The 22,626-nt window shown below is 46.3% G+C and overlaps 1 protein-coding gene across 1 annotated transcript in view; it reads right to left on the bottom strand.

The window, feature by feature from the left end:
• Positions 1–11,691, bottom strand: part of RPGRIP1 (RPGR interacting protein 1) — a 71,854-nt gene extending 60,163 nt beyond the window's left edge. The window contains exons 1-2 of the mRNA XM_032179701.2: positions 11,615–11,691; positions 3,624–3,746 (exon numbers count right to left, since the gene is read on the bottom strand). Coding sequence (XP_032035592.1) covers positions 3,624–3,708 — 85 coding nt within the window. The 5' untranslated portion in view covers positions 3,709–3,746; positions 11,615–11,691. The remainder of the gene's footprint in view (positions 1–3,623; positions 3,747–11,614) is intronic.
• Positions 11,692–22,626: the final 10,935 nt, after the last annotated feature.

Below are 22,626 nucleotides of genomic sequence, written 5' to 3'. Positions count from 1 at the left end.
TCACCGTGGTCTCGATCTCCTGAACTCGTGATCCGCCCGCCTCGGCCTCCCAAAGTGCTGGGATTACAAGCGTGAGCCACCGCGCCCGGCCCCTAACTTGAAAAATTATCTCAGTTCATGTTTCATGGACTTTGTGGAACAGTTAAAGCTTTCAGAAGCACAAAATTCTCAACTGTGTCCAAAATATACAAAGAACTCTTAAAACCAACAATATAAAGACAAATAATCCAATTTAAAAATTGGCAAAACTGGCCCCTGAATTAAAAAGCAAATTGGCAAAGGACCTGAATAGACATTTCTCCCAAGTAGATATACAAATGGCAAATAAGCATATGAAAAATGGTCAGTGCGATTATTCATCAGAGAAATGCAAATCAAAACCATAACGAGAAAGAATACTTTTTTTTTTTGAGATGGAGTCTTGCTCTGTCACCCAGGCTGGGGTGCAGTGGCACCATCTCGGCTCACTGCAACCTATGCCTCCTGGGTTCAAGTTATTCTCACGCCTCAGCCTCCCGAGTACTGGGACTACAGGTGTGCACCATCTGGCCCAGCTAACTTTTTCTTTCTTTCTTTCTTTCTTTTTTTGAGATGGAGTCTCGCTTTGTCGCCCAGGCTTGAGTGCAGTGGCGCAATCTCGGCTCACTGCAACCTCCGCCTCCCGGGTTCACACCATTCTCCTGCCTCAGCCTCCCGAGTAGCTGGGAATACAGGCGCCTGCCACCACGCCTGGCTAATTTTTTTTGTATTTTTTAGTAGAGACGAGGTTTCACCGTGTTAGCCAGGAAGGATGGTCTTGATCTCCTGACCTCGTGATCCACCCACCTCGGCCTCCCAAAGTGCTGGGACTACAGGCGTGAGCCACCGCGCCCGGCCTTAACTTTTTCTATTTTTAGAATAGATGGGTTTTCACTGTTCTGACCAGGCTAGTCTTGAACTCCTGACCTCAGGTGATCCACCTGCATTGGCCTCCCAAGATGATGGGATTACAGGCGTGAACCACTTTGCCCAGCCAAGAAAGAATACATTTAAAAAAAAAATGAGATAACACCTCAGTTACAAACAATAATAAGTGTTGGTGAGAAAGTGAAGAAATTGGAAGCATCATACATCGCTGTTAGGAATGTAAAATGGTGCCACTGCTTTGGAAAATAGCCTGGCAGTTCCTCAAAATGTTAAACTAGTGCCGGGCGCGGTGGCTCACGCTTGTAATCCCAGCACTTTGGGAGGCCGAGGTGGGCGGATCACGAGATCAGGAGATCGAGACCACGGTGAAACCCCGTCTCTACTAAAAATACAAAAAATTAGCCAGGCCTGGTGGCGGGCGCCTGTAGTCCCAGCTACTTGGAGAGGCTGAGGCAGGAGAATGGCGTGAACCCGGGAGGCGGAGCTTGCAGTGAGCCGAGATTGCACCACTGCTCTCCAGCCTGGGTGACAGAGCGAGACTCCGTCTCAAAAAAAAAAAAAAAAGTTAAACTAGTGTTACCATATGACCCAGCAAATCTACGTCTAGATTTGTGCCTAGGAGAAATAAAAACAGGGGCCAGGTGCGGTGGCTTCTGCCTGTAATCCCAGCATTTTGGGAGGCCGAGGCAGGCAGATGATTTGAGGCCAGGAGTTGGAGACCAGCCTGGCCAGCATGGTGAAACCCCTTCTTTACTAAAAATACAAAAATTAGCCAGGCATGGTGGCGGGCACCTGTAATCCCAGCTACTTGGGTGGCTGAGGCAGGAGAATCACTTGAACCTGGGAGGTGAAGGTTGCAGTGATCTGAGATCACACCACTGCACTCCAGCCTAGGTGACAAAGCAAGAATCTGTCTCAAAAAAAAAAAAAAAAAAATACTGCTATGAACATTCTGGTATATGTCTCCTGGTACATATGTGCAAGAGTTAATTTCTGCAAATTTTTAACTCCCGACCAGGTGATCCACCTGCCTCGGCCTCCCAAGGTGCTGGGATTACAGGCGTGAGCCACCATGCCCGGGCAATTTCTGCAAATTTTATACTCAAAGTAGAGTTACATGCTCAACTTTACTAGATAATGGCAAATATTTTCCAAAGTGGTTGCATCATTTATACACTTACAGGCAGTGCATAAAGTGCCCTATCCTCAAAAAATAATTTTATAGAAGTGAAGTCAAGTGAAAATAGAATCAACAGTAGCCATAATTGGGATTGAGGGATGGGAAAGTGGAGCAAAATTAATAAATACCTTTTTTTGTTGTTTTAGAGACAGGGTAGTGCTATGTTGCCCAGACTGATCATGGACTCCCGGGCTCAAGTGATCCTCCCACTTCAGCCTCGAGTAGCTGGTGCAGGTGTGAGCCACCACGCCCGGCCAAAGTTAGAAAAATATCTTTTTTTTGGGCAGGGGGATGGAGTCTCGTTCTGTCGCCCAGGCTGGAGTGCAGTGGTGTGATCTCGGCTCACTGCAAGCTCCACCTCCCGGGTTCACGCCATTCTCCTGCCTCAGCCTCCCGAGTAGCTGGGACTACAGGCGCCCACCACCACGCCCAGCTATTTTTTTTTTTTTGTATTTTTAGTAGAGACGGGGTTTCACCATGTTAGCCAGGATGGTCTCGACCTCCTGACTTCGTGATTTGCCCGTCTTGGCCTCCCAAAATGCTGGGATTACAGGCATGAGCCACTGCGCCCAGCCCCAAAAATGTCTTAAATAATGTATGGAAGAAGCTCTGGTAGGGCTGAGCCCTTTCATCTTAAATTGCACACTTCTGCTTAGTGACAGTGAAGGGCTAAGGGCTAATCGCAAAGATAGCACTAGTTTGTTCTTGGCTTTTGTTGTGCTGTTTGTGGTGGTAGTATTTAGCTTTATCTCCTAAACCCACACAGTAATAATTTTATTATAAGAATTTAAGAATAAGCCTGGATGCGGTGGCTCACGCCTGTAATCCAGCACTTTGGGAGACCAAGGCAGGCAGATCACTTGAGGTCAGGAGTTCGAGACCAGCCTGGCCAACATGGTGAAACCCCATTTCTACTAAAAATACCAAATTAGACAAGCGTGGTGGTGGCCACCTGTAGTCCCAGCTACTCAGGAGTCTGAGGTAGGAGAACTGCTTGAACCCGGGAGGTGTAGGTTGCAGTGAGCCGAGATCGGGCCACCGCACTCCAGCCTGGGGGACAAGAGAGAGAGTGAAACTCTATCTCAAAAAAAAAAATTTAAGAATAAAATATGAGAAGAGGGCCAGGCACAGTGGCTCACAACTGTAATCCCAGCCTTTTGGGAGGCCGAGGAGGGCAGATCACTTGAGGTCAGGAGTTCGAGACCAGCATGGCCATCATGGTGAAACCTTGTCTCTACTAAAAATCCAAAAACTAGCTAGGCATGGTGGTGCATGCCTGTAACCCCAGCTACTTGGGAGGCTATGACAGGAGAATCGCTTGAACCCAGGAGTCGGAGGCTGCAGTGAGCTGAGATTGCGCCACTGCGCTCTAGCCTGGGTGACAGAGCGAGACTCCATCTCAAAAAAAAAAAAAAATAGTGAGAAGACTGAAGAAAAGAGCTGAAAGTAAATCAGTCTCTGTGGAGGCCAGCAAGGTGTTCCACAATGAGAGTTCTTTTAATTCTAAAAGGTGTCCATCCTCAGGCGTAGAAGTTACCTTTTGAGGCTGGTAGCACCAGAGGTACAGCATCTATGTCTCTAACTGGCAAGTCTCCTGATGTAGGGTCCACCAGATGTGACATGATCTCTGTTCCCAAGCTATAAGAGATCCCAGAGGACACTGAAATAAAGGAAAAGTCCAGTCAATTACATGCAGCTTTAGGATGTCTTCTGAAACGTGTACATAAGTTGCAGCAGGAATTTCTCAGCACTTTCATGATGGTATATGACATGTCAGAGTCATTCTTATGGTAGTGTGGACAACTGTATACTAAAGAGTAACAACAAGTATTCAGTAGTAACGACTTTATTCAAAATGAAAATCAGTTTTTATGATTATGGAATTGATGGATATCATTTCGGATCATTTTTTAAGTGCTCAGCCTGGAAGCCGATGACCATCCCTTTTCTCTGCGAAATAGGCCTCTATCCCTCTCTCCACTCAATTTACAGGGACTGACTCCCCAGGAATCAGTTTATAGTCTATAATCCAGTCCCTGAAGCCATTGCTGATTGGACCAGGGTTAATCAAATGACCCAAGACAAATGACCCTAGCTGAACCAATCAGATTCTATCTCCTAGGAGGCTGAAAATAAAACTGAGAAGTTTAAATTAGCCTCTGGGGATGGCTAGAACTATTATGTAAACTTTGGAGCTCTGAAATGACCATATTCAGCTCTGTAGCCTGAATAATCAGGAAATCCTATCTATAGAGTTGCCTCATACTCTGGCCAACACTTTTTTTTCTGGATGATGGTATCCAGTCTAGCCGGGATTACAGGCACCCACTACTGTACCCGGCTAATTTTTGTATTTTTGGTAGAGATAGGGTTTTGCCATGTTGGCAAAACTGGTCTTGAACTCCTGACTTTAGGTGATCTGCCCGCCTTGGCCTCCCAAAGTGTTGGGATTACAGGCGTGAGCCACTGCACCTTTCCTTCCTTCCTCTCTTTCTTTCTTTCCATTTTTTTTTTTCTTTCGCCAGGGTCTTATTCTGTCCCCCAGGCTGGAGTACAATGCCACAACCACGTTTCACTGCAGCCTCCATCTGGGCTTAAGCGACCTTCCAGCCTCTGCCTCCCAAAGTGCTAGGATTAAAGGCATGAGCCACCGTGCCAGGCCCAGTGTCCTGACTTTAAATAGTATGTATGTATATGTTTTTGTCTCCAAAATTTTTGTCTCCAGCTTCGGATTTGTACAATTTTGTTTTCTTTTTTTTTGCTTTGTCACCCAGGCTGGAGTGCAGTGGTGTAATCTCAGCTCACCACAACCTCCACCTGCTGGGTTCAAGCAATTCTCCTGCCTCAGCCTCCCAAGTAGCTGAGATTACAGGCATGTGCCACCATGCCTGGCTAATATTTGTAATTTTAGTAGAGATGGGGTTTCACCGTGTTGCCCAGGCTGGCCTTGAACTCCTGGCTTCAGGTGATCTGCCTGCCTCAGCCTCCCAAGTGCTGGGATTACAGGCGTCAGACTGCAGCCAGCCCAATTTCCTATTTTTTTAAACATTTCTCTTGGCATGGCTACTAGATATCTCAAATTCACTTTTCCCAAACAGGAATTTTGATTTATCTTACTGGTCTCATCTTTTCCCAGTCTTTCCCTAGCTCCATAAATGCCACTACCGTCCTACCAGTCCTGCAGCCTTGATTCCTCCTTTCCTTCAGCCATTAGCATGTTCTCCATGTTCTTCCTTTAAAACATGTAGCAGCCAGGTGCAGTGGCTCATGCCTGTAACCCTGGCACTTTGGGAGGTCGAGGTGGGCGGATCACCCTAAGTCAGGAATTCAAGACCAGCCTGGCCAACATGGTGAAACCCTGTCTCCACTAAAAATACAAAAAATTAGCTGGGCGTGGTGGTGGGTGCCTTCAATTGCAGCTACTCAGGAGGCTGAGGCAGAAGAATTGCTTGAACCTGGAAGGCGGAGGTTGCAGTGAGCTGAAATCGTGCCATTGCACTCCAGCCTGGGCAACAAGAGCAAAACTGTCTAAAAATGAACACAAACAAAAACAACATATATTAGCCTGTCTCCACCACTAAAATTCAAGTGATCTGTGTCTCTTTCCTCAACTACCACATTTTTCAAGGCTCTCCCCGTTTTCCTCTCCCATCCTCCCTTATTTCTGCCTGAAACATCGAGAGTGACCTGTATAAAACAACCCAGTTCATAACATTTCCTTGCCAAAAGTCTCCAAATGGCTTTTCGTTACACTCAAAGTAAAATTTACACTTTTTTCTAGGGCCTGTAAAGCCCAACCTCATCTGATCCCCTTCTTACTCCTCCAATCATACCTTGTACCTTCCTTCCTCTAGCTTACAACACTCCTCACCACTTGCCTTCTCTTTGCTCTCCCAACCATCAAGCTCTTTCTTGCTCTTTTTTTGTTTGTTTGTTTTGGAGATGGAGTCTCGCTCTGTCACCCAGGCTGGAGTGCAGTGGCGCGATCTTGGCTCACTGCAACCTCCATCTCCCGGGTTCAAGTGATTCTCCTGCCTCAGCCTCCCGGGTAGCTGGGACTACAGGCACACACCACCATGCCCGGCTAATTTTTTGTGTTTTTAGTAGAGACAGGGTCTCATCATGTTAGCCAGGATGGTCTTGATCTCCTGACCTCGTGATCTGCCTGCCTTGGCCTCCCAAAGTGCTGGGATTACAGGCGTGAGCCACCGCGCCTGGCCTCCTTCTTGCTCTTTATTTGGCTGACTCCATCTGATCCTTTGGTCTCTCAAGCATCTTTTCATTTGCCAGGAGGCCTTTCTCTGACTTTGGTAGCTGAACTGAGCACTTCCCCTTCTCTTACCAGTCTTATACTCTGTCACCTCACCCTGTTTATTTCCTTCGTGACATTTAATATACACAGAAACTACCTTCATTTATTTATACTAGTTTATTGTCTATCCCCTCTCACTAAAACATAATGACTTTGAAGGCAGAAAAATGATTTATCTTGTTTACCTCTATAGATGCAGTACCCGAACAGTTATTGGCACATAGCAGGTACTCAATAAATAAACACTGAATGTATGAAAAGAAGAATGAACGAACAAGAGAGAGAATGACACTGAGGGGCTGAAGTGAGTCAAAAAGTTCTTAAAGCATTCTGTCCTTGATTCCAGTCTTTTCCAATTTTGTCTCCAAAATTTATGTCTCAGCTGGGCGCAGTGGCTCACGCCTGTATTCCCGGCACTTTGGGAGGCTGAGGCGGGCAAATCATCTGAGGTCAGGAGTTCAAGACCAGCTTGGCTAACATGGTGAAACACTGTCTCTACTAAAAATACAAAAATTTGCTGGGCGTGGTGGCATGTGCCACCACACAGTAATCCCAGTTACTCAAGAGTCTAAAGCAGGAGAATACCTTGAACCCGGGAGGCGGAGGTTGCAGTGAGCAGAGATCGTGCCTGGGTGACAAGAGAGAGATTCCATATCCAAAAAAAAAAAAAAAAAAAATTAGGTCTCCAGCCTTGACTTTCAGATTTGTACAAATTCTTTTTAAACATTTCCCCTTTCAAATGTTTCCCCTAGTAAACATACTAGACAACTGAAACTCACCTTTCCCAAAGAGGAATTGTAATTTCTCTTACTAGTCTGATTGTTTCCCAGTCTTTCCCTATTTCCATAAATGTCACTATCTGGCTCTGTTCCTACCTTTAGGTTCTATAGTAGAGTCTTGTGTCCTATACAACAAATTCTCCCTTTTGTTGAAGCTAGCTTGACTTGTCAACTGGAGAAGGGTGTTCAGAAGCTTATTTTGAACAAACAGAGAAATATAAAGAAGAAAGCAAAAAGTATAATGGAGAAATTCTATCACCTAGAGAAAACATAAACATTGTATTGATCTGCTTTCTGGGCAATTTAACTTGAATTGGATAATTCACTCTGTTCTGTAACATTTCATTTTTAAAAATCACAATAAATGGAGAGCATCTTTCCAATGTCATAGTCTTAAATAGATCTATACAGATTTCATAGCATGCCTATTTTAAGAAAGCTGAATAATCACCCCAAAGTTTATGTACTTTCGCATGTTAGACCTAGGATTACAAGTAAATCTCAGGCCAGGCACGGTGGCTCACATTTGTAATCCCAACACTTTGGGAGGCTGAGGCGGATGGATCACCTGCAGCCAGGAGTTCGAGACTAGCCCGGCCACATGACAAAAGTTAGCTGGGCATGGTGACAGGCGCCTGTAATCCGGCTACTCGGGAGGCTGAGGCAGGAGAATCACTTGAACCTGGCAAGTGGAGATTGCAGTGAGCCAAGATCGTGCCACTGCACTCCAGCCTGGGCAAAGCATAGTGAGACTCTGTCTAAAAAAAAAAAAAAAAAAGTACATCTGCATTTAGTTTACAAGTAAATCTCTATTTGAAGTACCATATATAGGGGCTGGGCACAGTGGCTCATGCCCATAATCCCAGCACTTTGGGAGGCCGAGGCAGGCAGATCACAAGGTCAAGAGTTTGAGACCAGCCTGGCTAAAATGGCAAAACCCCATTTCTACTAAAAATACAAAGATTAGCTGGGTATAGTGGCGCATGCCTGTAGTCCCAGCTGCTCAGGAGGCTGAGGCAGGAGAATCGCTTGAGCACAGAAGGTGGAGATTGCAGTGAGCCAAGGTTACACCATTGCACTCCAGCCTGGGCGACAGTGTGAGACAGTGTCTCAAAAAATAATAATAATAGCCAGGCGCGGTGGCTCACGCCTGTAATCCCAGCACTTTGGGAGGCCGAGGCGGGCGGATCACGAGGTCAGGAGATCGAGACCATCCTGGCTAACATAGTGAAACCCCGTCTCTACTAAAAATACAAAAAATTAGCTGGGCAAGGTGGTGGGTGCCTGTAGTCCCAGCTACTTGGGAGGCTGAGGCAGGAGAATGGCGTGAACCCTGGGGGGCGGAGCCTGCAGTGAGCCGAGATCACGCCACTGCACTCCAGCCTGGGCGATAGCAAGACTCTGTCTCAAAAAAAAAATAATTAATAATAATAAAAAAAAATAAATAAATAAATAAATAGAGTAGCATCTACAGGTTTACTTAGTCACCCACATTTCTAGTTTCCTGCTGTAGAAAAGTAATGTGAAGGAAAAGGAAAGGTGACTGCATCATAAGCTTGGTCCTCTGGACCTGAAGCCATTTGCAAAAATGGAGCTGTAGTAGAAGGGACGCTGTTGTTCTTCATATCTGGGCCCAGAGTACACTGACACACCACCAAAGTTCTATAGTGTGTCTCACTGAGTTGAGACTGTCAGTGAAGGCCTGTTGAACATCCAGTGGCTAGATTTAATTTCTCAGGAATAAAAAAGTGGAATGCAGGCCAGGCGCAGTGGCTCACGCCTGTAATCCCAGCACTTTGGGAGGCCGAGGCAGGTGGATTATGAGGTCAGGAGATCAAGACCATCCTCGCTAACATGGTGAAACCCCGTCTCTACTACAAAATAGAAAAAAATTAGCCGAATGTGGCGGCACGAACCTGTAGTCCCAGCTACTTGGGAGGCTGAGGCAGGAGAATGGCGTGAACCTGGGAGGCGGAGCTTGTAGTGAGCCAAGATCACGCCACTGCACTCTAGCCTGGGAGACAGAGCAAGACTCCATCTCAAAAAAAAAAAAAAGTGGAATGTAGATTCTAAAAGGGTTTATCAATTGTTTTGAACTCAACAGTATGAAAGACTGAAGAAATTTCCAGCTGGCGTGGTGGCTCACGCCTGTAATCCTAGTACTATGGGAGGCCGAGGTGGGCTGATCACGACGTCAGGAGATCGAGACCATCCTGGCCAACATAGTGAAACCCCGTCTCTACTAAAATACAGGAGGCTGAGGCAGGGGAATCGCTTGAACCTGGGAGGCGGAGATTGCAGTGAGCCGAGATCACGCCACTGCACTCCAGCCTGGTGACAGAGCAAGACTCCGTATAAAAAAAAAAAAAATTTCCTTCCAGTGATATTCAGAATTGCAGTGCACTTGGACAAGTGTAGGTTAGTGAGAGTGAAGAACCCTTAGTGATAGATGGATAGATGTATAAAGCCAGCTTGATGACATCAGCAATTAAAATTTTCTTTTCCTTTTTTTTGAGATGGAGTATCGTATTGTTGCCTGGGCTGGAGTGCAATGGCGCAATCTCAGTTCACTGCAACCTCCGCTTCCTGGGTTCAAGTGATTCTCCTGCCTCAGCCTCCAGAGTAGCTGGGATTACAGGCGCCTGCCACCATGCCCGGCTAATTTTTTGTATTTTTTAGTAGAGACAAGATTTCACAATGTTGGCCAGGCTGGTCTCGAACTCCTGACCTTGTGATCCGCCAGCCTCGGTCTCCCAACGTGCTGGGATTACAGGCATGAGTCACCCTGCCCAGACTTCACTTTTTTCTTTTTTACACTCTGTATCACTGTGCAAGCATTTAAAATTTTGTAGCCAGTTCCCCTTACTCTGATGATGATGATGATGATGATGATGATGATGATGATGGTTATTTTGAGACAAGGTCTCACTCTCACCCAGGCTGGAGTACAGTGGTATGCTCTCACCTTACTGCAACCTCTGCCTCCAGGGTTCAAGCAATTCTCGTGTCTCAGTCCCCGAGGCAGCTGCAATTACAGGCACAAGCTGCCACGCCCCACTAATTTTTGTATTCTTAGTAGAGACAGGGTTTTGCCATGTTGGCCAGACTGGTCTTGAACTCCTGATCTCAAGTGATCAACCCACCTCAGCCTCCCAAAATGCTGAGATTACAGGTGTGAGCCAACACGCCTGGGCCAAGAGTAGATTTTTAAGTGTTCTCATCAAACACAAAAAATTGATGAGCATATGAGGTAATACATATTTTAATTAGCCCAAGATTGGGCAGGCGCGGTGGCTCACGCCTGTAATCCCAGCACTTTGGGAGGCCAAGGCGGGCAGATCACAAGGTCAAGAGATCGAGGCCATCCTGGCCGTGGCCAACATGGTAAAACACTGTCTCTACTAAAAATACAAAAATTAGCTGGGCATGGTGGTGCGCACCTGTAGTCCCAGCTACTCGGGAGGTTGAGGCAGGAGAATTGTTTGAACCTGGGAGGCAGAGGTTGCAGTGAGCCGAGATTGAGCCACTGCACTCCAGCCTCATGACAGAGCGAGATTCTGTCTCAAAAAAAAAAAAAAAATTATCCCAAGGTAGCCATTTTCCACTATATATATATACATATATATATATTTTAAAGCAACAAATTTTACACAGTAAATATATACAATTTCAAATTGTCAATTAAAAATTAATTAATTTGAAAAGGCGTATTCGTTCTGCAGATAGTGGATACATTTCTGAGCATAAGAGCAATAGAATTAGAGCTATGTTAGAGCTTTAGGAAGATTCATCTACTATTAGTGATTTGGAAATTGCAGACAGGACAGTGTTAAGAGGATATTGCTATAGTTTAGGCAAGAAGTCTTGAACTAGGGAAGGATGGGGGCAGGGGGATGGAAGAATAGGATGGATCATGAAGACACTGAGGAAGGAGAATCAAAAGATGTGACAACTGGTTGGATGTGAGATAGAGTTAAGAGGGTGACAGGATTAAAGATGACTCGATAATGTTGTGCTGGATGGCTGGGAGACTGGTGGTACAATAGAAAATGAATAAACCAGGCCAGGCGCGGTGGCTCATGCTGGTAATCCCAGCACTTTGGGAGGCTGAGGCGGGTGGATCACCTGAGGTCAGGAGTTCAAGACCAGCCTGGCAAACATGGTGAAACCCCGTCTCTACTAAAAATACAACAATTAGCCGGGCATGGTGGCGCGGGCCTGTCAATCACCTGTTCAATCACTTGAACCTGGGAGGCAGAGGTTGCAGTGAGCAGAGATAGTGCCAGTGCACTCCAGCCTGGGCAACAGAGTAAGACTGTCTCAAAAAAAAAAAAGGAAAGAAAGAAAAAGAAAATGAATAAACTTATTTCATTCTTTTCAAAAACACCCCTAGGGAAGACATAGGAAATTATAAATATGCATCCGATAGAAACTTACAGTTCTTGCTTGCTCCAGATAGCTGTCGCTAATTCTTTTCTCTCAATGTTCTGGTGTTCTTTAGTACTCTAGGTTCCAATCAGCTTGTCCTTCTGGCTTGTTAAAAGAGGAGCTAATCCAGTTCTGTTTAGCTTTTAAGATGTTAACTCTTTGTAGATCAGAGTGTGAAGGCTGTGCTTTTTCTCTATGCATGTTTGACTTGGAGAAAGAGCAGCTTAAAGGGTCCTTAACAGATCCACTTCTCAACTAAAACTAAAGCTGAGAACACATTTGCGGGATTTGAGATTAAAAGAAATTTGTTGGTATTCAGAGGATGATCTTTAAATCATTTATTTATTTATTTACTTATTTTGAGACAGAGTTTCGCTCTTGTTGCCCAGGCTGGAGTGCAATGGCGTGATCTCGGCTCACCGCAACCTCCACCTCCCAGGTTCAAGCAATTCTCCTGCCTCAGCCTCCCAAGTAGCTGGGATTACAAGTGTGCACCACCACAGCTGGCTCACTTTGTATTTTTAGTAGAGATGGAGTTTCTCAATGTTGAGGCTGGTCTTGAACTCCTGACCTCAGGTGATCTGCCCGCCTCGGCCTCCCAAAGTGCTGGGATTACAGGCTTGAGCCACTGTGCCCGGCCGATATTCTTTAAATCTTTATCTGAAGGGCAACAACAGTGGGAGTTGTTCTGGAGCCCTGAGATCCCTTTGAAGAGAACAAACACTGCACCGTTGGTGGGATCAACATGCCTATTCAGTTGATCATGTGCCAGTGCTTTCAAGTAAGATAATGTGTATCTTCCATTTCACCGTGGCCACAGTTTCCAAACCAAACTTTGGGATGTAATTATGAAGCAATAGGATTTGATATAAGAAAATTAAATGTTCTTAAAAATTCTGCATGGCTGGTCACTGCATTCATATTATATATTAAGTGGAACCTGGTCTCAATTGTTACATAAAATCCTCTCTTCATTTATTTATTTTGAGACGGAGTTTCGCTCCTGTTACCCAGGCAGGAGTGCAATGGTGCGATCTCAGCTCACTGCAACCTCTGCCTCCCTGGTTCAAGCAATTCTCCTGCCTCAGCCTCCTGAGTAGCTGGGATTACAGGCATGCGCCACCATGCCCAGCTAATTTTATATTTTTACTAGAGACAACGTTTCTCCATGTTGGTCAGGCTGGTCTCGAACTCCTGACCTCAGGTGATCCACCCACCTTGGCCTCCCAAAGTGCTGGGATTACAGGCATGAGCCACCACGACTGGCCTAAATCCTGTCTTTAATGCACTGAATGGGTGCACTGAGAAGGCTCCATTCTGATTATTGGCACGAGGTTCGGGGATTTCCAGGAGGATGAACACATAGTTAATGGGCCCCGTGTGACTTCCTCTAAATCCCATGAAATAATAAAATAAAATAAAGCGGGGGAGACAATTAGGAAGTAGAGAAAGTATCCAGGACACATACATTTCGCAGTGAAGAGAGGAAAATCCAATATAATATTTTCCCAGGTTTAAGTGCCAGATTTATAAAATTTAAAAGCTGGGCTTTTATGCACTTAAGGTTGCTTCTTGCCCAAGTTATTTCTTAATACATCTGGGATTTTCTGTCCTTTTTTAAGATGCTCTAGCCAGAGACAGTGCAGGACAAAATTAATTTTGAAGTAAGCCAAGTTTGTGTTTGATAATCGTGTTCTCTTTTCTGAACCTCTGACTTTTGTTAATTTTTTTTTTTTTTTTTTTGAGACGGAGTTTCGCTCTTATTGCCCAGGCTGGAGTGCAATGGCGCAATCTTGGCTCATTGCAACCTCTGCCTCCCGGGTTCAAGCGATTCTCCTGCCTCAGTCTCCCTAGTGGCTGGGATTACAGGCACCCGCCACCACACCCAGCTAATTTTTTGTATTTTTAGTAGAGACGAGGTTTCACTATGTTGGCCAGGCTGGTCTCGACCTCCTGACCTCAGGTGATCCACCCGCCTTAGCCTCCCAAAGTGCTGGTATTACAGGCGTGAGCCATCGTTCCCGGCTGACTTTTGTTAATTTTTAAAACATCGCCTCCTACCTCTTTCAGGCAACCAGTTTCCCTTAACATTCTCATTACATCTTGGAGTGAATTTATGTGATACTTTTTCCACTAGGCTTAATATACTTCTCAATGTAGACGGTAAGGCCTTGTTCTGTGTTAAAGAAATTTCAGGCTGGGCACGGTGGCTCGCACCTGTAATCCGAGCACTTTGGGAGGCTGAGGTGGGCGGATAGCCTGAGGTCAAGAATTCGAGACCAGCCTGACCAACATGGTGAAACCCTATCTCTACTAAAAATACAAACATTAGCTGGGCGTGGTGGCAGTCATCTGTAATCCCAGCTACCTACGAGGCTGAGGCAGTGAGAATCACTTGAACCCCAGAGGCGGAGGTTGCAGTGAGCTGAGACTGCACCATCGCACTCCAGCCTGGGCAACAAGAGCAAAACTCCATCTCAAAACAAACAAACAAACAAAAAAACAAAAAGAAATTTCAGTCATTGGCCAGGCATGGTGGCTCACACCTGTAATCCCAGCACTTTGGGAGGCTGAGGTGGGTGGATCACTTAAGGTCAGGAGTTTGAAACCAGCCTGGCCAAGATGGTGAAACCCTGTCTCTACTAAAAATACAAAAACAATTAGCTGCGCATGGTGGCGGGTGCCTGTAATCCCAGCTACTCTGGAGGCTGCAGCAGGAGAATCACTTGAACTGGGGAGGCGGAGGTTGCAGTGAGCCGAGATTGTGCCACTGCACCCCAGCCTGGGCGACAGAGCAAAACTCCGTCTCAAAAAAAAAAGAGAAATTTCAGGCCGGGTGCGATGGCTCACTCCTGTAATCCTAGCACTTTGAGGGGCCAAGGCGAGTGGACCATGATGTCAGGAGATTGAGACTTCCTGGCCAACATGGTGAAACTCCGTCTCTACTAAAAATACAAAAATTAGCTGGGCTTGGTGGCACCTGCCTGTAATCCCAGCTATTCAGGAGGCTGAGGAAGTAGATTAGCTTGCACCAGGGAATCAGAGGTTGCAGTGTGTGGAGATGGCACCACTGCACTCTAGCCTGGCGACAGGGCAAGACTCTGTCTCAAAAACAAAAGAAAAACCAAACAAGCCAGGTGCAGTGGCTCACTCCTGTAATCCCAACAGTTTGGGAGGCAGAGGTGGGTGGATCACTTGAGGTCAGGAGTTTGAGACCAGCCGGAACAACATGGCGAAACCCCATCTCTACTAAAAATACAGGCTGGGCGCGGTGGCTCACGCCTGTAATCCCAGCACTTTGAGGGGCAGAGGCGAGTGGACCACGATGTCAGGAGATTGAGATCTTCCTGGCCAACATGGTGAAACCCTGTCTCTACTAAAAATACAAAAATTAGCTGGGCTTGGTGGCACCTGCCTGTAATCCCAGCTACTCAGGAGGCTGAGGAAGTAGATTAGCTTGCACCAGGGAGTCAGAGGTTGCAGTGTGTGGAGATGGCACCACTGCACTCCAGCTTGGCGACAGGGCAAGACTCTGTCTCAAAAACAAAAGAAAAACCAAACAAGCCAGGTGCAGTGGCTCACTCCCGTAATCCCAACAGTTTGGGAGGCAGAGGTGGGTGGATCACTTGAGGTCAGGAGTTTGAGACCAGCTGGGACAACATGGCGAAACCCCATCTCTACTAAAAATACAGGCCAGGCGTGGTGGCTCACGCCTGTAATCCAAGCACTTTGGGAGGCCGAGATGGGCAGATCACAAGGTCAGGAGATCGAGACCATCCTGCCTAACACCGTGAAACCCCGTCTCTACTAAAAACACAAAAAATTAGCCGGGCGTGGTGGCGGGCGCCTGTAGTCCCAGCTACTCGGGAGGCTGAGGCAGGAGAATGGCGTGAACTCGAGAGGCAGAGCTTGCAGTGAGCTGAGGTCGCGCCACTGCACTCCAGCCTGGGCGACAGAGCGAGACTCCATCTCAAAAAAAAAAAGAAAAAAGAAAAAAAAATACAAAAATTAGTTGAGCGTGGTGGCGCACTCCTGTATTTCCAGCATCTGGAGGCTGAGGCAGGAGAATCGCTTGAACCTGGGAGAGGGAGGCTGCAGTAAGCCCAGATCGCACCTCTGCACTCCAGCCTGGGCTACAGAGGGAGACTCCCTCTCAAAAAAAAAAGAAAAAGCCCCTGGATAAATTTTATATTTGAAAAGATGTGGGCCAGATAGTTCACATAGTATTTTTATACCATTTAGATTTGCTCAAAAGCTCAGTTTGTACCATAATAGTAAAATAAGCACTGACAATGAAATGTGACATTTGTCAACTAAAAAACTAAAAAAGTATTTTGTAAGTTGTACAAAGATTAGCTTAATGAAAAATTACCAGAGGATAAAATCCTGTGCTTCAGAGCCAGAATGAGAACAGATGGCAAATACGTTAAAGAAGGCTTAACCTACAGGAAGCCAGATTTAGGTCACTGCTGAGACGAAAATTAGAAGAGGAACAAAGAAGACAAAGGAAAAGTAGGAGAAAAACATTAAGTAGAAAGTGAAAAGAGAAATTGAAGAAACAAGAAAGAAATTGGAAGTTTGTTTGTTTCTTTTTTCAGAAATGAGGTCTCACTATGTTGTTCAGGCTGGAGTGCAGTGGCTGCTCACAGGCACAATCATAGCATACTGCCAGGAACTCCAGGGCTCAAGGGATTCTCCTGTCTCAGCCTCCTGAGTGGCTGCGACTACAGGCACCCACTACCATGCCCCACTATTTTCCATTAAAAAAAATTTTTTTTGGCCGGGCGTGGTGGCTCACGCCTGTAACCCCAGCACTTTGGGAGGCCCAGGTGGGCATACCACGAGGTCAGGAATTTGAGACCAGCTTGGCCAACATGGTGAAACTCCATCTCTACTAAAAATACAAACATTAGCTGGGCGTGATGGCACAAGCCTACAGTCCCAGCTACTTGGGAGGCTGAGGCAGGAGAATTGCTTGAACCTGGGAGGTGGAAGCTGCAGTGAGCCAAGATCGTGCCACTGCACTCCAGCCTGGCAACAGAGTGATACTCTGTCTCAAAAAAAAAAAAAAAAAAATTTAAGAGATGTTGCCCAAGCTGGAGGATGTTTTTAAAATAAAGTCACTTATTTTCACAATATCTTCTGAAGGGGCTTGAAGTCTCTATTATATAGGTCTCATAGCACCTTCTTACTTATCTTCAGTAGCACTCACAATTTATTATAAACAATTAATTGAGTAATTATCCATTTAATATTTGATTCTGTTCTGAAGGGCAGGGGCCATGTCTGTTTTGTTTACTTCTATGTTCTTGTGGCATAAGCTAATTACATAGTACATGTTTAATAAATATTGTTGAGTGAATGGGTAGGATTTTCCCACCTTGGCATATGTTATATTATTAATAATAGTGTAATGGTTATTTGCATACCCTCTAGAACTAGACCTCCTAGCATTAGAATCTTTTTTTTTTTCTTTTTTGAGACACGGTCTCGCTGCTGGTAGCTAAATCCTGGTCTCCAGGGATCCTCCTGCCTCAGCCTCCTGAGTAGCTGGGATTACAGGCTTCTGAGTGTCTAGCTATAGCGTCAGAATCTTGCACCACCAAAAACTAGTTGTGTGACCTTAGGCAAATTACTTAACCTTTCTGTGCTTTAATTTCCACGTCTTTAAAATGGGGATAATAAAATTATCAAATAAGCTAATTCATGTGAAACACTTAGAAAAATGCTTTACACATGGTATCTGCTCAGTAAATTTTTATTTTTACCATTAATATTTAATATAAGAGTAGTCAATAATACTAGAAGAAAATACTACTTGATTTCAAAACCACGAATGGATGTCATAATCCAGACTTTATCTTTCCTTCTTTTTTTTTTTTTTTTCCACTCTGTTGCCAGGCTGGAGTGCAGTGGCACAATCTCGGCTCACTGCAACCTCCGCCTCCTAGGTTCAAGTGATTCTCGTGCCTCAGCCTCCCAAGTAGCTGGGATTACAGGCATGCGCCACCATACCCAGCTAATTTTTGTGTTTTTAGTATGGACAGGGTTTCACCATGTTGGCCAGGATGATCTCCATCTTCTGACCTCGTGATCTTCCTGCCTCGGCCTCCCAAAGTGTTGGGATTATGGACATGAGCCACTGTGCCCAGCTATCTCTCCCAGTTTTAAAGCTTTGTGGACGAGGATTTTTTTTTTTTTTTTTTAAATTTTCGAGATGGAGTCTTGCTCTGTCCCTTAGGCTAGAGTGCAGTGGCATGATCTCGGCTCACTGCAACCTCCGCCTCCCAGGTTCAAATGAATCTCCTGCCTCAGCCTTCCGAATAGCTGGGATTACAAGTGCGCACCACCACATCTAGCTAATTTTTGTATTTTAAGAAGAGACAGGGTTTCACCATGTTGGCCAGGCTGGTCGCCAACTCCCTGACCTCAGGTGATCCGCCCAACTCGGCCTCCCAAAGTGCTGGGATTACAGGCATGGCCCGCCGCACTTGGACTGTGATCAAAGACTTTTTTTGCCTGTTTGTTTATATTATTTATTTGTTTTTTGGAGATGGAGTCTCAATCTGTCGCCCAGGCTGGAGTGCAGTGGCGCAATCTCGGCTCACTGCAACTTCCACCCCACTGGGTTCAAGTGATTCTCCTGCCTCAGCCTCCCGAGTAGCTGGGGTTACAGGTGCCTGCCACCACGCCCAGCTAATTTTTTGTATTTTTAGCAGAGACAGGGTTTCACCATGTTGGCCAGGCTGGTCTCGAACTCCTGACCTCAGGTGATCCACCCGCCTCGCCTCCCAGAGTGCTGGGACTATAGGCGTAAGCCACCGCTCCAGAGATTGCAATGAGCCGCGATCATGCCACTGCACTCCAGCCTGGGGCAAAGAGTGAAACTCCATCCCCGCCTCCACCCCCCAAAAATAAATAAAATAAATAAATAAATAAATAAAGTAATTGATTAATTGATATATGATACTGAAAAACTGGAAACATCTTCAATGTCTTGAAGAGGGGATTGGTTTTTAAAAATGATATTGGAGGCTGGGTGTGGTGGCTCAAGCCTGTAATCTCAGCACTTTGGGAGGCCAAGGCGGGCAGATCATGAGGTCAGGAGCTCGAGACCATCCTGGTTAACACCATGAAACCCCGTCTCTACTAAAAATACAAAAAAATTAGCCAGGCGAGGTGGCGGGAGCCTGTAGTCCCAGCTACTCAGGAGGCTGAGGCAGGAGAATGGTGTGAACCCCGGGGGGCGGAGCCTGCAGTGAGCCGAGATGGCGCCACCGCACTCCAGCCTGGGCAACAGCGAGACTCCGTCTCAAAAAAAAAAAAAAAAAAAAAAAAAAAAGACATTGGAGCTGGGCTTGGTGGTTCAAGCCTGTAATCCCAGCACTTTGGAAGGCCGAGGTGGGTGGATCACCTAAGGTCAGGAGTTCAAGACCAGCCTGGTCAACATGGTGAAACCCCGTCTCTACTAAAAATACAAAAATTAGCCAGGCGTGGTGGTGGGCGACTGTAATCCCAGCTACTCGGGAGGCTGAGGCAGGAGAATCGCTTGAATGTGGGAGGCGGAGGTAGGTTGCAGTGAGCCAAGATTGCGCCACTGCACTCCAACCTGGGTGACAGAGCAACATTCGGTCTCAAAAAAAAAAAAAAAAAAGATATTGACTGGGTGCAGTGGTTCAGGCCTGTAATCCCAGCACTTTGGGAGCCGTGTCGGGCAGACTGCTTGACCGCAGGAGTTCAAGACCAGCCTGGCCAACATGGCAAAACCACATCTCTACTAAAAATACAAAAATTAGCCAGGAGTGGTGGCGGATGCCTGTAGTCCCAGCTACTCAGGAGGCTGAGGCATGAGAATCGTTTGAACCTGGGAGGCAGAGGCTGCAGTGAGCCGAGATCGCCCCATTGCACTCCATCCTGGGCAACAAGAGCGAAATTCCATCTCAAAACAAACAAACAAAAAGTATAAAGCAGTGTTAGCTAAAACGAGAGACCTCTATAAAATTTTATTTTATTTTATTTTATTTTTTTTTTGAGACAGAGTTTCGTTTACTTAAGTCAAGAGGCCAGACGTGGGTCAGCCTGTAATCCCAGTACTTTGGGATGCCCAGGCCGGTGGATTGGTTGAGCACAGGAGTTTGAGACCAGCCTGGGCAACACGGTGAAACTCCATCTCTACAAAAATTAGAAAACTTAGTGAGTTTGGTGGCACACGCCTGTAGTCCCAGCTACTCAGGAGGCTGAGGTGGGAGGATCTCTTGAGCCCAGGAGATAGAGGTTGCAGTAAGCCCTGATGGTGCTACGTGCAGTGCACTCCAGCCTGGGCGACCGAGTGAGATCCTGTCTCAAATAATAGTAATAATAATAATAACATAAATTACATGTCAACCAGACCCGACAGACTCCAGGCCTCTCTGAGTAAGTGCTACATAAAACATACAACAAAGAAAAGACAGGGCCTGGCGCAGTGGCTCACGCCTGTAATCCCAGCACTTTGGGAGGCCGAGGCAGGAGGATCATGAGGTCAGGAGGTCGAGACCACCCTGGCTAACAAGTTGAAACCCGTCTCTACTAAAAATACAAAAAAAATTCAGCCTGGCGCGGTGGCCGGCGCCTGTAGTCCCAGCTACTCGGGAGGCTGAGGCAGGAGAATGGCGTGAACCCGGGAGGCGGAGCTTTTAGTGAGAGCCAAGATTGCGCCACTGCACCCCAGCCTGGGCGACAGAACGATACTCTGTCTCAAAAAAACAAAAAGAAAGAAAGAAAAGACAGGGCTAGCATGGTGCCTCCCAGCATTTTGGGAGGCCAAGGAGGGAGGAATGCTTGAGCCTAGGAGTTCAAAATTAGTCTGGGCAACATGACAAGACGCTGTCTCTACAAAATATAAAAAAAAATTAGCTAGCGTGGTGGTGCACACCTGTGGTCTCAGCTACTCCGGAGGCTGAGGTGGGAGGATTGCTTGAGATTGGGAGGTTGAAGCTGTAATGATCCGGGATCATGCCAATGCACTACAGCCTGAGCAACAGAACAAGATCTCATCTCAAAAGAAAGAGAAAAAAGGACAGTCTATCTGTTTGTCCTGGAAAAATAGCAATTTCCCCTGATAAATAAAAGTTAATGGTTAATTAATATTTTATTAATTTATTAATAAGTAGTAAACAAGGAAACTATATTGAAGGGTAAGAATTAAACTCTGCCATCAAAAAATCTTACTATCCAGGAAGGGAGAGGAGTGTAAAAACTACCCACGGTGCTACGAGGTAATTTTAAATAAATTGCAATGTGGCAATTGAGTCGAGGCTTTAAGCACTCATAGGGTATTCTCCCTCTGATTACTTGCTCAAAGTAGATGATTTGGAAAATATAGAAAAATACAATAAGGTTTTAAGGCCGGGCGTGGTGGGTCACGCCTGTAATCCCAGCATTTTGGGAGGCTGAGGCGGGCGGATCACGAGGTCAACAGATGGAGACCATCCTGGCCAACATGGTGAAATCCCGTCTCTACTAAAAATACAAAAATTAGCTGGGTGTGGTGGCACGCACCTGTAGTTCCAGCTACTCGGGAGGCTGAGGCAGGAGAATCGCTTGAACTCAGGGCGCGGAGGTTGCAGTGAGCCAAGATGGCACCACTACACTCCAGGCTGGTGACAAAGCGAGACTCCGTTTGAAAAAAAAGTTTAAAAAAAAAATCACATGTAATTTTCCTACCAGGAGAGAACCACTACTAACACTTTAGTGTATACTTTCTCCCATATTTTTCGTCTTTGCTTTTTAAAATAGTTTAAAGTGGTCTGGCGCGGTGGCTCAGGCCTGTAATCCTAACACTTTGGGAGGCAGAGGCGGGCGGATCACCTGAACAATCTGGACAACATGGCGAAACCCCATCTGTACTAAAAATACAAAAATGAGCTGGACATGGTGGCACGCAACTGTAGTTCCAGCTACTCGGGAGGCTGAGGCAGGAAAATCGCTTGAACCCGGGAGGCGGAGGTTGCAGTGAGCCAAGATCGCGCCACTGCACTCCAGTCTGGGCGACAGTGACTCTGCCTCAAAAAAATAAAAAAGAAAAAAGAAACCGCTCCCTTAGTAGAGCTGATGCTACTCCACTGCGTGCGCAGTTCCTATAATGTAACCAGAGGGACTGGCGGCTGACGGGGGTAGGTAGGAGACAAGCCATTTCAAGAGGAGGGAAATTAAGGGACCAGATTTGGAGGGATGGGCCAATTTTGCTAGCACTTAAGATATTAGTGAGATGCCCTGGGGCCAGAGGCCAGGATTTTGCACTTCCTTTTTATATTGGAGAGGAATAAGGAAGTCAGTTGGTTTGGATGTAACATGTGTTGTCTGAAGAAGGGTTTAATAGGCTGAGAAGCAGATGTCTAAGAGGTAGCTGACATTCGAAATCTGGAACTAAGAAAGGGTCTGGGGTTGGAAAAACTGCAGGGCTGGTTAGTTTTCTACACACTTTAACGCGGCCTAGTCACTGCTGCTCCCTCCTCATTTTAAGAAAAGTCCTTTCTTTATTCACATTGCACAACGGAGGCTTCATTTCGCGCTTTTTTTCTTCTAGGCCCGGGGCTAAGGCAGGTCCTCTGCGCACGTCACCTAACAACGCCCCTCAACCCCTTCCCCGCCCCCGCGCAGCCGGAAATCCGAGGTCTGGGCGGACCTTCTACTAGGCACGCTAAGGGGCAGCGATAGGACACCGCGGCCGCCAATCAGGCCTCCCAGATACCCGGATGTGAGACGGTGCGCGATACAAAGGCGAGTTTCCACCCAGAGGGTCGTCCGGTGCAATAGCCAATAAGCATTGTCCAGGCGATAAATGACAGGAAAATTAACCAGTTATAAACTAGTTTCTCTCACGCATGTGGAAATTCTCCTGCTTGGTCTAACCCACTGCTAATTGTGATTGGATATCATTGTGAGGAGCGGTTGAACTGTCTAATTAGGAGCGGGAGCGAAAAAACGCACAGCCAATAGGAAGATTCTCAGGAATGGGGCGGGGACTAAGCCTTCGCCTC

Source organism: Hylobates moloch, unplaced genomic scaffold, assembly GCF_009828535.3.
Source record: "Hylobates moloch isolate HMO894 unplaced genomic scaffold, HMol_V3 SCAFFOLD_16, whole genome shotgun sequence".
NCBI classification, from domain to species: domain Eukaryota; kingdom Metazoa; phylum Chordata; class Mammalia; order Primates; family Hylobatidae; genus Hylobates; species Hylobates moloch.
Note: the sequence above shows the minus strand (reverse complement) of the source record. Positions and strands in the feature narration are given on the sequence as shown.